At 44.8% G+C, this 14,895-nt stretch overlaps 2 protein-coding genes across 2 annotated transcripts in view; one reads left to right on the forward strand and one right to left on the reverse strand.

The window, feature by feature from the left end:
• Positions 1-1,928: 1,928 nt before the first annotated feature.
• On the forward strand, positions 1,929-11,622 carry PIGH (phosphatidylinositol glycan anchor biosynthesis class H). The gene is made up of 4 exons (XM_056133485.1): positions 1,929-2,188; positions 7,149-7,358; positions 8,380-8,463; positions 10,823-11,622. Exons 1-4 carry the CDS (start codon positions 2,009-2,011, stop codon positions 10,913-10,915), a joined length of 567 nt encoding a protein of 188 aa, XP_055989460.1. The 5' UTR covers positions 1,929-2,008; the 3' UTR covers positions 10,916-11,622.
• A 1,125-nt stretch (positions 11,623-12,747) lies between these two features.
• PLEKHH1 (pleckstrin homology, MyTH4 and FERM domain containing H1) overlaps positions 12,748-14,895 on the reverse strand; it is a 65,953-nt gene continuing 63,805 nt past the window's right edge. The window contains exon 29 of the mRNA XM_056133484.1: positions 12,748-13,513. Within this exon, the coding sequence (XP_055989459.1) occupies positions 13,352-13,513 (162 nt within the window). The 3' untranslated portion in view covers positions 12,748-13,351. The remainder of the gene's footprint in view (positions 13,514-14,895) is intronic.

Raw genomic sequence — 14,895 nt, forward strand, 5'->3', positions numbered from 1 at the left:
CCTTGCCAACAACTTTCAAATAGGGTATCTAGACTCCCACCTGGGCTGGAGTGATAGCACAGCGGTAGGGTGTTTGCCTTACAAGCGGCCAACATGGCCGACCCGAGTTCGATTCCTCCGCCCCTCTCGGAGAGCCCGGCAAGCTACCGAGAGTATTCGATATGCCAGACACAGTAACAACAAAGTCTCCAATGGAGACGTTACTGGGCCCGCTCGAGCAAATCGACGATCAACGGGAGGGCCTTTACCTTTACCTTAGACTCCCACCTAATCAGGCTGTAAAGAGGCAATTTTCCTCAACTCTGATAGCACTGCAGGGGTAGTATGAGAAGCCTGAGGAAAGAGCAGGCATTTATTCCTGTTAAATGGACACAACTTCCTCTTCTACCATTTTAACCTCTCACCAGAAAAACATAGCCATAATTAGAAGTTTGGAATCCCCTGCTTCAGATACCATCCCTTCCATTCTCTAGAGAGATAGTCATCTGGAAAGAGACTTAATGGTCTCTCATGCCTATATGATGAATCCTCCATAAAAAGTCTCAAAAGTTGGTCAGAAAGTTTGTATAGGGGTTAAGGTGCTTCCTTTGCACATGGATCACCCATACCATAATACAGTCCCCCCAAGCATCTCCAGGAGTGATCCCTGAGCAGAGAGTTAAGAGTAAATCTAAGCACAGATGGCTGTGGACCAAAGGACCACAAAGGAAAAAAAAATTAAAATCACTGGGTTTCGTGAACACATCTGTGAACCAGTAGAGAAATACACCCAATTCCATAAGGCCAGAATCTGCTTAACTCAGCATCCTCCCATATCTCACCCTATGTAACTCATCTGGGTGCTCATCTATATCCTTTACTATATAATAAACTAGAAAAGAGAAGTGCTTCCCTAAGTTCGAAGTTGTTCTAGCAAAAAATTGAATTCAAGATCATGGGAACCTCTGATTTAGTTTTGCAATACACAATTTTTGGTAATACACAACTGCACCTGTGCTCAGGTTTACTCTATGCTCATGGTGATGCTCGGGGACCATATATGGTGTGAGGGATTGAGCCTGGGTTGGTCACATGAGAAGCAAGCACCTACTGTACAATCTCTCTGACCAGGAACCTCTGCTTTATAGTCAAGTTAGTAGGTAACCTGGAAAATAATGGGGGAAGGGACAATTCCAAGTGGTGCTCAGGAGACCTGGGGACCTCACCAGTGATTCTTCACTGACCAGGCCAGCAGTTTTTTTTTTTTTTAAGGGCTCTAGGATACAATGCTGCTCAGACACTCTGGTGCCAGATGACCCTAGCAGTGCTCGGGGACCTTCAGGGCTGCACCCAGTGATGCTCAGTGTCCATGAATGCTCACCATCAATCCTGGTTGAGTGCATGCTAGGCATGCGCTCTAACTGCTGTTAGAGTTATCACCTATCCCCAAGAACAACTATTTGTAATTGGCCTCTGAGTTGCAGGGCTAATCCCAAAGCCTATCAAATCTAATATTATTCCAGGTAAAGAGTATGAGAGCTGGGGCCGGAATGATAGCACAGCGGGTAGGGCGTTGTGTACCTTGCATGCAGCCAATCCCAGTTCAATCCCCGGTACCCTAAATGGTTCCCCGAGCCCCGCCAGGATTAATTCCTGAGTGCAGAGCCAGGAGTAACCGCTGAGCATGCTTGGGTGTAACCCAAAAAGCTAAAAATTAAAAAAAAAAAAGCGTATGAGAGCTGAGTTTGCAGGACATTCAGCTGGTGTCAGGGAACTGCTTGCAGTGGGATGAAATCAGTGTGTCGAGCGAAGAAAGCTCGCCAACTGTAATTTCAAATAGAGTCCCCCAGAATATGCAGTTTACAGCAGTCAAACGGCGGCGGGAACGAAACAGCTTTGTGCGGAGAAAACTGCGGCTGCGCAGAGAGCAGGGCGGGGCGGGACCCGGAAGTGGGTTCGGAGCCGGCGAGAGGACGGCGCGCAGGCGGGCTAGAGCGGCGCGGCGCGGCCAGGTGGGGGCGAGGCGGCCATGGAGGACGCCAGGTGCTTCTCGGATATCTACGGCGGCCGCCTGGCCCTGCAGCGCCGCTACCACTCCCAGTCGTGCCGGGAGTTCTGCGTCGTCTGCCCTCGGCTCTCGCTGCGCTCGCTCACCGCCGTCACTTGCGTCGTGTGGCTGGCGGCCTACGGACTGTTCACTCTCTGCGAGGTGAATGGCCGGGTTTGGAAGGGGAACTTCGGGTCCGAGGGGGTCAGCCCGGAATTCTCGCGGGGCCGCGTCCCGCGGGAGTGGGGCCGCAGGACGGGCACTCGCCAGGCCCGGGAACGGTCACCGCGGGTGCTGGACAGCTCTGTGCGTTTGAGTGACGTGCGTGCGTGCGGCGGCGGCGGCGCCCCCCTTCCTCCCTCTCACAGTTACCCGCAGCGGATTTGCTTCCCAGCCCGAAATCTCATCTTCTGGGTGCTTTGAGTCGAGGCATCTTCAGATGAACTTAATCCCCGGAGTTCAGTGGCACTCAGTGGCTCACCCGTCACTTAGCCGACCCCCGCGGTACCACTGGTTACCGTGCACCCTTCACGGGGCTTCCAGGTACGCTGCTCCACATCCTATGTGTTATTTATACACCACCGTCCTTTTTTGTTTTTTTTTAACTTTTTTGGGTCACACACGGTGACGCACAGGGGTTACTCCCGCTGGCTCTGCACTCAGGAATTACTCCAGGCGGTGCTCGGGGGACCATATCCGATGCTGGGAATCGAACCCGGATTGACCGGGTGCAATGCAAACGCCCAACCCGTTGTGCAATCTCTCCAGCCCTGTACCCAATGTTCTTTATAACGTTTGGTAGAAAATTTATAGTTCTTTCTAATCTATTTTTTTCCCCCTCCAAGGCATTCTAAGCCACTTTTATCTCCCAGCCCTTCCCCTGAATTTTAGGTGATTTTTAGAACTGGGGAGAGGGGAAAAAAAAAGAACCGGGGAGATTGTGATAGTGGTGGTCTCTCGGCGCAGTTTCCAAATTCATTCCTGTTTTCTCACGGCCTGAGTTTTCACATCTCTATAATGGAAATCATCTCTGCCACCCCAGCTTCACAGTCCTAGTGGAGTTGCATGCAGTAGGTTTATTACAGCTCTCAAAATAAAAGGATTCATATTAATTGTCTTTCCTATGATAAAGTTCTAGTTTTATATGTAGTGCCTCTAACGGAAACAATTACTCCAAGGGAGATCTAAACAGACCTAAGTCTTTTTTTTGGGAGTCACACCTGGTGATGCACAGGGGTTACTCCTGGCTCTACGCTCAGGAATTACCCTTGGCGGTACTCAAGGGACCATATGGGATGCTGGGAATCGAACCCGGGTCAGCTGCGTACAAGGCAAATACCCTACCCGCTGTGCTATTGCTCCAGCTCTATCAGAGCTAAGTCTTAAGAGTGCTATTTATTTCTGCAATTTGAATATTACCTCATCCACCCCTTCCACCCCCCTTTCAGTCAGCAAATTTCAGAACTTGGTTATTTAGCACTGTAGAATTAAGACTGCCCTGTTTTTCTTTTTTTTGAGGTGGGGAGTTGAAGGGGTCATACCCAGGGATGCTCAGTGGTTACTCCTAGCTCTGAACTTAGGGATCACACATGGCTGGGCTCGGAGAACCATATGGGGTGCTGGGGATCAAACCTGGGTTAGTCACAGGTCATCCAGCATATTTATCTCACAGCCTGAAAGTCACAAGCAAGGCAAGAGCACTCTCCAATTTTTTTTGCCATGCTTGTCAATATTCAGTACTTAGTCCTGGCTTTGTGCTTAGCAATCATTATTGACAGTGCTCAGGGCATACAATGGGGAGGCAGGTCTGCTGTGTGTCAGGCAAGCCTCTTACCTCCTGTACTAACTCTCTGGCCCAGGATTGTTCTAATTTGTACCAAATTGTATCTAAAAGTTTGTTCATAAATTTATTAAAATGATTAAGTTAATCATTCTTCCTCCTATCCTCCCAAATACTAATTTTATATTTAAATCTTCATTCTAGCTTGAGTTCTGGCTATGTAGAATCTTCCATTTAAAGGAGGAAGAGAAACTAAATGTCTTCTGAGGGCAAGATATTTTACTGAATGCTTGTCTTCAACCTTTGAAGAAAACCAAGGCTCAGAGTAATAATGATCTCAGATCATAAAGCTAACTTGTGACCCAGGGCTCTCTGAAACCCTTTCTTTTCCACTCTTGTGTGCTCCTTGGGGAGAACTTACTTAGTCAAAAAATTTAAAGAGCAGATTTTCTTTTTATGCTAACTCCTCTTTGTACTCATTTTTCTTTTCCTGGTGTACTCTACTTCCATCACTGACTCTCAGAACTCAATAACCATATTTTCCTTTAAACTTCACTGCCATACTTAGGGGTTCTATGTACTAAATTTTTTACCTTCTTCTTTTGTGTGTGTGTGTGTTTTGGGGTCATATCCAGAGATGTTCAGGGGACCATATGGGATGCTGGAGATTGAAGCTGGGTTGGCCGTGTGCAAGGCAAATGCCCTACTAGCTGTACTGTCACTCTGGTCCTATTTTCTGATGATCAGGGTTTACTTCTGGTTTTGCACTCAGGAGTCACTTCTGGTAGTGCTCGGGGGACCATATGGGATTCTGGGGATAAAATTCAGGTCAGCTGTCTATAAGGCAAACACCCTGCCTACTGCACTATCGCTCTGGCCCCTTCTTACCTTTCTTAATATTAAGACTAGCACTGCACTGCACTGTCCTCCCGTTCATCGATTTGCTGGAGCGGGCCCAGTAACGTCTCCATCCTGAGACTTGTTACTATGTTTGGCATATTGACTACATCATGGGTAGCTTGCCAGGCTTTGCCATGAGGGCGAGATACTCTTGGTAGCTTGCCGGGCTCACCGAGAGGGCCGAAGGAATCGAACTCAGGCCGGCCGGGTCAGCCCTGTGCAAGACAAACGCCCTACCCACTGTGCTGTCGCTCGGCCAAAAGGTATATGAAAAAAATGTTCTATATCACTAATCCTCAGAGAAATGTAAATCAAAGCAACAATGAGATATAACCTCATCCCAGAGAGGCACACACGAAAGAGAACAAAAACAATCACTATATGTCAGTAATTTCAGTTAAGATGTGATGATGATGCCTGCCTCAGTCAGTTTAATCAGTGGCTGAATAAATAGCAGTACTACTACATTAAAAAAAAAAGTGATGATGAATAGGTTCATTCAACATTTGGCTTTACTCAGTCCCAATAGATAATAAACTGCTAGAATTTATTTCAATCAGAAAAAAGTATTAAAAAATGCAGTGGGAGGCAAAAAATATGCAATTGGTAATAACATTTTGTGTAGAGATTACCTTATTGGAAAGATGAATCAGATTCCTTAAACATTTATTGCTCTCCATTCTGTTCTTTTAAATTTATTAATATTATTATTTTGGGGCCACACCCACTGATGCTCAGGGCTTACTCCTGGCTCTTCACTTTGGAATCATTTGGTGGGTTTTAGGGATCATTATGGGATGCTGGGAATTGAACTTGGGTCTACTATATGCAAGGCAAGTATCCCACCCCTGTACTACTTCTCTTGCCCTTTTTATCTATTTTGTAAATGGTGCCATGGATTGAACCCAGAATCTCACACATACAAGGCAAATTTTCTACTGCTTAGCTACATCTCCAAACCTCCCAAACTTGTTCTTAATATGAGGTGTAGCACTGTCCTCCCAATTGTTCATTGATTTGCTGGAGCGGGGACCAGTAACATCTCCATTGTGAGACTTCTTGTTACTGTTTTTGGCATATCGAATATGCCACGGGGAGCTTGCCGGGCTCTGCCACACGGGTGGGATACTCTCAGGAGGAATCGAACTGAGGAATCGAACCCACGTCGGCAAACCCCCTACTGGCTGTGCTATCGCTCCAGCCCTAATATAAGGTGAGCCCTACGAAAAGGACCACAGCCCAATTTGGAAAACCTTGATCTAATACTTTGTATTCAGTAGAAGTAGAAAGGTATTGCTAAAACCACAGCCAGTTAGTAGTCAGTGTGATTTCAGAAATAGATTTTATTCAGAAACTTTTGCAATGGGGGAAAGAGATCTTAGTACAGAACTGGGCTTAGTTCTGAAGATAGCATGGGCATGAGAGAATTTATAGCCCTTAATAAAAAGTAGGATGTGAGGGATAGCATGGGCATGAGGGAATTTATTGCCCTCAATAAAAAGTAATGGGGGGGGGTGGGGGAGTGGGGAGTGGAGCTAGTCAGTGGATAGAATAGGACTACAGGGAAACAGTAGGAGTTAAAAGGAATCCCTAAATTACTTGATAGGATTGTTGCCAAAGGCAGGTCACTTAGGTCGAGTAGTAAGTCACCATCCAAAATGAAAGGGCCCTACATAATAAGATCTTTTATTTAACAGAATAATTAATAAAGAGGTAGTAGGGCTCCAGAGAGTTCTTCAACTTTAGTTCTTTTCATCTCACTGGCTATTAACCCTTGGGACCTTCCCTCCTGTTTCCCTCAGCCTAGCTTTTCATAAGACCTGGCAGAGGCCATAGTAGTTCCAGACATTTAGGTCTCAGGATAAAGGGGCCTTCTTTCCCTTAGAACTTTTAAAAATAAGCTTAGTTTTCCAGAAGCTAGTCCAGTGAGCCCCCTCATTGGCCAGGGCTGTGTTACGTGCCCATTTCTAAGCTAGTCATTGGCAGAAGTAGGAACCAGTCATCATTTATTCCAAGATCTCTTAGGAAGGAATGACTGTTGAGTGTAGGCTACTGTACTGTGCAGATAAGCATTTTATAATTGTTAAGTCTGTGAATCTGCTCTGTATGTTCTGGTGGACTGTAAGCGAAAAAGATCTGAATTCTTAAATTGCTGTTTGGGGAGGAATCGCTAAGATTGATGTGATAGTGCACACTTACCTATTGGTCGTTCTTTGTCTCCAGACCTATGTGTCAGGAAGTAACTCACCATATACTTGGTAACACAGGAGCCCAAACAAACGGGATCTCCTCTTCCTTTTTGCATGGTCCTCCCTCCTGTTCAGCTAAAGGCTCCCCCACCCCTCCTGCTGCATTGCCTAAGGTTTACTAAGTATAGCAACGAAAAATCTGTGCAGAGCCTTATGTGGTAATCTCACTGCCCATGTCTGGCTTTCCCTCCAGAACAGCATGATTCTCTCTGCTGCCATCTTCATCACCCTCATAGGGTTGCTTGGTTATCTCCATTTTGTGAAGATTGATCAGGAGACTCTGTTAATCATCGATTCCCTTGGCATCCAGATGACTTCGGCCTATGCCTCGGGCAAAGAAAGTACCACCTTTATTGAGATGGGCAAGGTGAAGGATATTGTCATTAATGAGGCTATTTATATGGTAAGTACTTAAGTGGCTTTACAGACTTGTCTGGAGCAGGTAGCCCTTTAGGGTGTGTATAGATCTAAAGTGTCCTAATACCTGAAGTATTGGATGCCACAGAATTAAATCTGAAGCCTCACTATTCTACAACTTGTATTGGTTCCCTTTTTCTAGCAGAGAACATTTTGTTGTTATTGTTTGTTTTGGGACTATAACCAGTGTTGCTCAGGGGCTCCTCCCAACTGTGTGTGTGTGTGTGTATTGTGTGTATGTTTTGGTGGGGGGTGCATATGGGATTATAATCAGTGTTGCTCAGGGGCTCCTACAGCTCTGTGTGCATGTGTGTGTTGTGTGTATATGGGGGTACATATGGGTACCAGGAACTGAACCCCAGGTTGACACTGGCCATTTGAGTCGTCTCATCAACTCCAGGAGAAACTTTAATGGAAACATATGCATCCGTTTAGTTTTAAAGAGACATGGCAGATTTTCATGGATAAGCAATTAGCATTTTTTTTCTTTCTCTTTTTGGTTCACACCCAGTGATGCTCAGGGATTACTCCTGGCTCTGCATTCAGGAATTACTCCTGTCGGTGCTTTGGGGACCTTATCGGATGCCAGGGATCGAACTTGGTTTGGCCATGTGCAAGGCAAATGCCCTACCCGCTGTACTAGCACTCAGACCCTGGAATTAGCATTTCAGTTAAAAATTATGTTTGGTTGTTGATGCTATTTTCTGTTGATTTTTTTTTTTATTTAAAGAATGAGAATATATTTCTCCTTCATTTCAAAAACTATCAGGTAGTTTCTACTTAGAAATAACTGTCTAATACTGTTGGCTGGGAAATGTACACTGGTGGAGGGATGGGGGTTGGAATACTGTATGACTGAAATTCAATCATGAATGGCTTTATAATGCTCTAAAAATTAAAAAAAATAATAAATAAAGAAACAACTCTATAAAAACGTTTTGCACCTTCCCTTGAAAGATAAGGATGAATTTCAGTAGATCTCTGATGTTTGGTTTCTTTTCTTATAGCAAAAGGTGATTTACTACCTCTGCATTTTATTGAAGGATCCAATAGAACCATATGGAATATCCCAAGTAGTACCTGTCTTCCAGGTAAGCACAAAACACTGAAGTTTCTTCAGAGATATCCCCTGCCTTTCTCCATCGCTCTGCGTATCCACTGCTACCTGTATTCAGTAGGAATGTAAACTGATGTTGTCAAGAGTATTTTAGTTATTTCCCAAGTTTCTTTCTGAGGTAAAGATCAGCTTTCAGAAATACTATGAGTATATAACTTTTAGAGAAAAATATTCAACAACTCTTGATACTATATTATTTTGGTTTTTGGGCCACATCCAGCTATGGTCAGGGGTTACTCCTGGCTCTGTGCTCAGGGGACTATATGCGATGCCAGGGGTACAGCGCTTACTGGCGGTTTGCAAGGCAAATGTCTTACCCACCATACTATCTCTCTGGCCCAGATTTACCTTTTAGTCGCTGTTCATTTACTTTAGTCTGCCTGCAAATATGACTTTACCTAAGCTACATATAGTTACATACTATTTTGTGTCTTGCTTTGTAAGTGATATATATATATATATATATATATATATATATATATATATATCTCACTGTCACTGTCCTCCCGTTATTCATAGATTTGTTCGAGTGGGAACCAGTAACGTCTACAACAAATTGTGAGGCTTGTTGTTACTAGTTTTGGCATACCAAATACGTCACAGGTAGCTTGCCAGGCTTTGCCGTGCGGGCAAGATGCTCTCGGTAGCTTGCCGGGCTCTCGAGAGGAGTGGAGGAATCAAACTCTGATCAGCTGCGTGCAAGGCAAACGCCCTACCCGCTGTGCTATAAGTCCAGCCCATATGTGTGTGTGTGTATGTGTGTGTATACATATATATTTTCATACATCTACAAAGGCAAGTTATATGGGTAATTTAAAATAATTACACTAAATCGGGTATCAGTATAATTAGCAACTTGATTGCTAAAAATCGCATTCAAGTTACTTTTGTTTCGATGTTACCAAAACCCCCAAAACAGCACTTTAACATAGATATGGTTGTAATGAATTACTGTGTTTGATGTATAAAATATTTAGGTACCAATTTAATTCTACCTCAGTCCCCTTCCTTTTTCACAAAGAATTTAAACACTCTTTTTCATGTTTCAAAATTATTTTATTAAAGCTTTGAGTATCTTATAGATTATAATAGTGTTTGAAATTTGGCCTTAGAGATAGGGCAGTTATACTATACTTTTGGGAATTTGTCCCTTTTTTTGTGGTGCTGTGTTCTCTCATTGAGCAAAAGACCTAACCCTTATACTTATTTTTTAACCATCATGGTTATCAGGAAGTTTAGCTGATTTTTAGTTTTATATAGAGGTAAAGGCATTTTAAAGATATTAAGTCTGTATTTGTTGAGGAAGCGGAGGTGGCAGGCATAGAGTTTTTTATTTACTTGTGAAGTTTTTCAACTAAAACGTAGTATTAAATAGAATTTAAAATATGTATGACTTTTTTTTTTGCCTGAAGGAGCAACAAAGGGGGGAAAAAACCTATATGCTGTTATAAGTGAAGTAATAAAAATTAAAAAAAAATTTAAGTTTATATCTGTTTAAACCAGCATAGGTATGTTTTTATGCCTCCATATATCAGGGGCTGAAGGAAGCTGGTTTATGTTATTTGGAAGACATGGATGTGGGATCAGTAGTGCTCAGGAGTGACCCCTGGTGGTGCTCAGAGAACCATATGTGGTGCCAGGGGCTTGAACCAGGGTTGCAGCAAACTGCATGCATGGCAGTCCAGCCCAGCAATACTAGTATAGTGGATAGCCTTTTGCATTTTCTTGTAAGCACTACCTATTTGTATTTCCTTTTGTTTTAAACTATCCATCTTCTCTGTTAGTCTGGTAGTACCTAAATATTGAGTAGGCATTTGTAGTAGTTTTGGTAGCAAATGTTTATTAAATATGCTTACCACACATTTTTCTTTTCTGCGGCCTTTCTTCATTTGAGTCTATACCACATTTCACTGTCCAAACTATTTTTCAGTATTTACATATTAAACTATCAAGCTTGTCTCTGAGGAATGTTTCACAACTGAGGAATGTTTCACAGCTTATGACACCTCCCGAGAGTCTGTACTTGTCATTTATTTTGCTTACTCGTGGATGGATACAGTCAGAATACAGTCAGGTTAAAAAACAAAAACAAACAAACAAAAACACCAAACACCTGTTTTCTGAGCTTCTGCTTCTCGAAGTTCACAGGCTGGACTGGGAGCCTGGTTTGGGACTCCTTGTAAGAAGGTGCTCTTAGGCCTGAACTTACTTCTTTTCTGAGCTTTCACCTGTGCCACTCAGCCCCTTTGCTTTGGTGAGAAATTGGGGTTGTGCATGGATGAAGCACCCTCTTAACTTGCTTCTTGACTGCTTTTATCCCCTTTGGAATCCAGAGTGCCAAGCCCCGGCTGGACTGCTTGATCGAAGTATACAGGAGCTGTCAGGAGATCCTGGCACACCACAAAGACACAGCCGTGAGTTCCTGACTCCCAGCAAACAAAGGCCAAGTATTGTCTTCCACGGGAGATGACTCCTAAGCCACAAGGGCTGGTAATAATTCCAGTACACGAAGCCATCAAATGGACACCGTACCAAGAAGCAGTATGGATGCTGTGCATCTCGGAGCCATAGAGCAGGTGGCCGGAAGCCTTGCTCACTGTGAGATGCTGAGCAAAGTATGTTTATGCTAGTGCTGCCCTCAGACGGCTTTGCTTACTTCAACAACTGAGGGAGACCTTAAGAAACTATGTCAAAATAAATGTCAACACAGAGCACTTTGTGAGATTCCCAAACACAGTCCAGTTTACTGTTGAAATTTGTGGAGTACGATGTTGGAAAACCACTACCAGATATCCGGAGAACAAGTTCCAACCGCATAGTACCCGTGCATAAAAGCGAAGGTAAAAGAGAACCAAGCTCTTCAGGTTCTGACTGGTTAGCCTGGGGGAAAAAAGCCTACATAAGACTCGTCTCTGTCTACCTACTTCCTGTACAGAGTTAATTTATGATGACTCTCTTAATAAACAGACGACTTCCAAAACATACACAACAATGGCCTGGTTCACGGTCAGCTGCTTTTTTATTGACAAACATGATCGTCGTGTTACAGTCATTGCTGTCAAGCACATTAACAATCAGCATTGTCAGCGGTTTCAGAAAAATTCTTTCGTTAGGAGGGGGTGGTGAGAAAATGTCAGATAGAAACTTGATTTTGGTTTTAGACATGTTTAAGAAAGGATAAACAAGCCAACTATTAGAAGCCTTTGTTTATAAGACAGTTTCTTCGGTATACAATTAATAAACCAAGGGAGGATTCCTGTAAGGAGTCTGGGAAGGAAAAAGGGTGGAAAGATAACTGGAGCCCCAGTTTTAGCATGAAACATGGCTCCATTCTTGCTTACATTTTCTTCAGAATCTCAATTTTACTTTGAACTCTGGGGTGGATATTCTCATTAGCCTTAGAGACACTCAGGATATTTTAAATAGGCTATCCTCTCCGCCCTTGACATAAGCCCTGGAGGGGCTATCCAGGAGGCTCTGGTACCTGTGACTTATTTGAGGTAGAAATGTCTCAACGAGATCCCAAATTTTTGGGAGGAAAAGCAGAAACAAATGGGAGAGGGTTGTGGAACTGGCAGCCTTTGCAAAGCTGCATTCATTTTCAAGAGGCAGACAGAGCTGCTGTTTTCGTCATGCCTGTCAGCGTAAAGGGTTCATGAGCAAATGAGGCATTCGGATAAACTAGGTCCAGTCTTCTCCGCATGCACCACACACACATTGTTGGGGTGGAAGACTTGGGTCTGGGATGCTGCTGCTACACCCATACAGGTTTCAGCACTTTAATGACAAATGTGAGAACTGCTCTAGAGCTATGAAATAAAACTGAAGTTTCTTTAGTGATGGGAAGTCAGAGTATAAATCAACTCCTTTGTCTTTTCTCTCAAGAGGATGGAGGCAAAGAGCCTCTCCTCTGTACTCCACAGACTGTCTCAGGGATGAGGGAACCTGGGTATCATCAGGAAAGGAGAGGTGAAAAGTTGTTAGGCTAGGGCAGATATCACCTGTGTGGCCTCTGCCTGCCAATTAATTCCTAGCAGAATTTGCCAGAAGTCGTGAGGGTTAAATCCAGGCTTACCAGTCTGGAGGGTCTCCTGTTTCTGACTTTATCTTTCGTGTCCTCACAGAACAGCAAAAGCTGAGCAAAAGTTTGCTTGGTCTATAAAAAGGATGGGGAAATGGGGCAGCAATAGTGAGCACAGCCGACCTTGTGCCCGGTCCAGTGGTTAAAGTGGGAAAGGGCCTGCGTAGTGTCCAGTCCACTGCTGGGCTTGGCTCCAGCAGCAGGGAAAACAGCTTTGTTCTCAGACGCAGGAGGGCAAGGGAAGGCTGAGCCTAAGCTCCTCTCCAGGCCTGCCCTCTGCGAAAGTCAGTCCAGTTTCAGTGAGTTCTAGGCCTTTGTCAGAGATCAAGTGAATTAGAAATTCTAGTCATGTCCTAGTCAGGGATACTGGGAAAACTTCAAGTATCAATCCCCATCTAAGGACCATATACAGTATTTAAAAATCGGCCTTCCTGAGAGTATCGGTGCAGACGGCACTGACTCATACCACTGACGTCGTTGTCGTCTGTACCAGTGGGCCAGCCCTGTCTGTCCAGAAGCAGGCAGCAGCCAGAGCTCAGTATTACTGAAAAGAGTGGTTTGATACTGGGTCTGGAATTTCAAGGTTGGGCCCTGAAACACGATAAGGCACCTAGAGAGTAAAGGCTCTGCGGACACTGGAACATACATTTCACAGAACAAAGGGGGGTGTAGGGGGCAGCGTGCTAGGCGTAGGGCTGTTAGGCCCATCACAGTAGTATCACATTCCGGATATGTAGCTGCAATCTTAGAGAAGTAGCAGGGAACAGGGTGGGGGAAATCTTCACAGCAGCGCTGGCCCCTTGGCAACACATGGAACAGAAGCAAAGAGCTGTCGTCCATCGAGTTCCTTCGGTGGGCGGCCAGCGGGCGGGTTGGTGGGTGGGCTCCCAGCTGCAGAGCAATGGTTCATGTAGCTAGCCAAGATGAAGGTTGCCTCTGCAATCTGCACATAGACAAAGGAACTGAATTAGGGGCTGGAGTAGTAGTACAGCGTGTAGGGCATTTGCCTTGTGTGTGTGGCTTGACCAGATTCAACCCCTGGCACTCTGTGTGGTCACCTAAACACTGCCAGAAGTGATCTCTTAAAAAAATATATATATACACATATAATATATATATATATATATATATATATATATATATATATATATATATATAGTTTTAGGGCCACTCAGTGGTGCCCAGGGCTTACTCTTGGTTCTGGGCTCAGGAATCACTCCTGGTGGTGCATCAGGGACTATACAGGGTGCGAGGGATTGAACCTGGGTTGGTCACATTCAAGGCAAGCACCTGCCTACTATATTATAACTCAGGCTGTCAGGAGTGATTATTTTTTTAGTTTTGGCCCACATCCAGCAAGAGGTGCTCAGAGGTCACTCCTAGCTCTATGCTCAGGAATCAGTCCTGGTGGTGCTTGGGGGACCATATGGGATGCCGGGGATTGAACCCAGGATGGCTGCATGCAAGGCAAACGCCCTCCCCACTGTGCCAGGAGTAATTTCTTGAGTGCAGAGCCAAGATTAAGACCACTGAGCACCACTGGGTGTGGCCTCCAAACAAAAAAGGAAATGGACTGAATCGTACAGACAAGGTGTCACATAACTTCCGTGGGCTTCTCGTACCTCTTACAGCACCCACCCGGAAGAATATGTCCAAATGGGTCATCCCCATTTGGCCTGGAGGTGCTCAAGAGGCACCATCCCTCCTGAAGAAAAGATGAGCAACATTCCACTCTGGCCATTGCTAAGCCAAGGAAGGGGTCTCTCTGGGTGGAGAGCTCAGTCTTCGCAGATTTTGTTGCTAGTCAATATTCCCTGTACTAAGTAGGAATGAAGCCCTTAAAAGTTGTCTTTGGACCTTCCTCAAGCCCATAAGGAAGAGGGAAGCATGTGCAGATTTTCTCATTCTGTAGCTAGTGCTCGGGCCAGGGGAACTCAGGAGAAGGTGGGAGCACCTTGCCTTAGACTGAGTCTGGAGCACAGAGGAGAGCAATGGGCACCTGGCTCTGGCCTGTATGGTGGTGAGACTTGAGAGAAGGATCAAGACTGCATAGGGCTGGACAGACAGTATAGCAGGCAGGGTGCTTGCCTCGTTTGCATTCAGGTTAGGTCTCCAGCACCCCATATGGTAACCAAGCCTGCCTGAAGTAAAACCAGAGCACAGAGCCAGAAATAAGCCCCGAGCACCACTATGTGTGGCCCCCAAACGAACAACAACAAAAATCACAAAGAATGAAGTCGTAGATGGCCCCACTACCTACCAGCCCAATACGACTACTGATGCAGCTCCATCGGAACCATTTGCAAAACTGCTTTTAAATGAAGC

This window comes from Sorex fumeus, unplaced genomic scaffold (assembly GCF_029834395.1).
Source record: "Sorex fumeus unplaced genomic scaffold, SorFum_2.1 ptg000098l, whole genome shotgun sequence".
Taxonomy (NCBI): Eukaryota; Metazoa; Chordata; class Mammalia; order Eulipotyphla; family Soricidae; genus Sorex; species Sorex fumeus.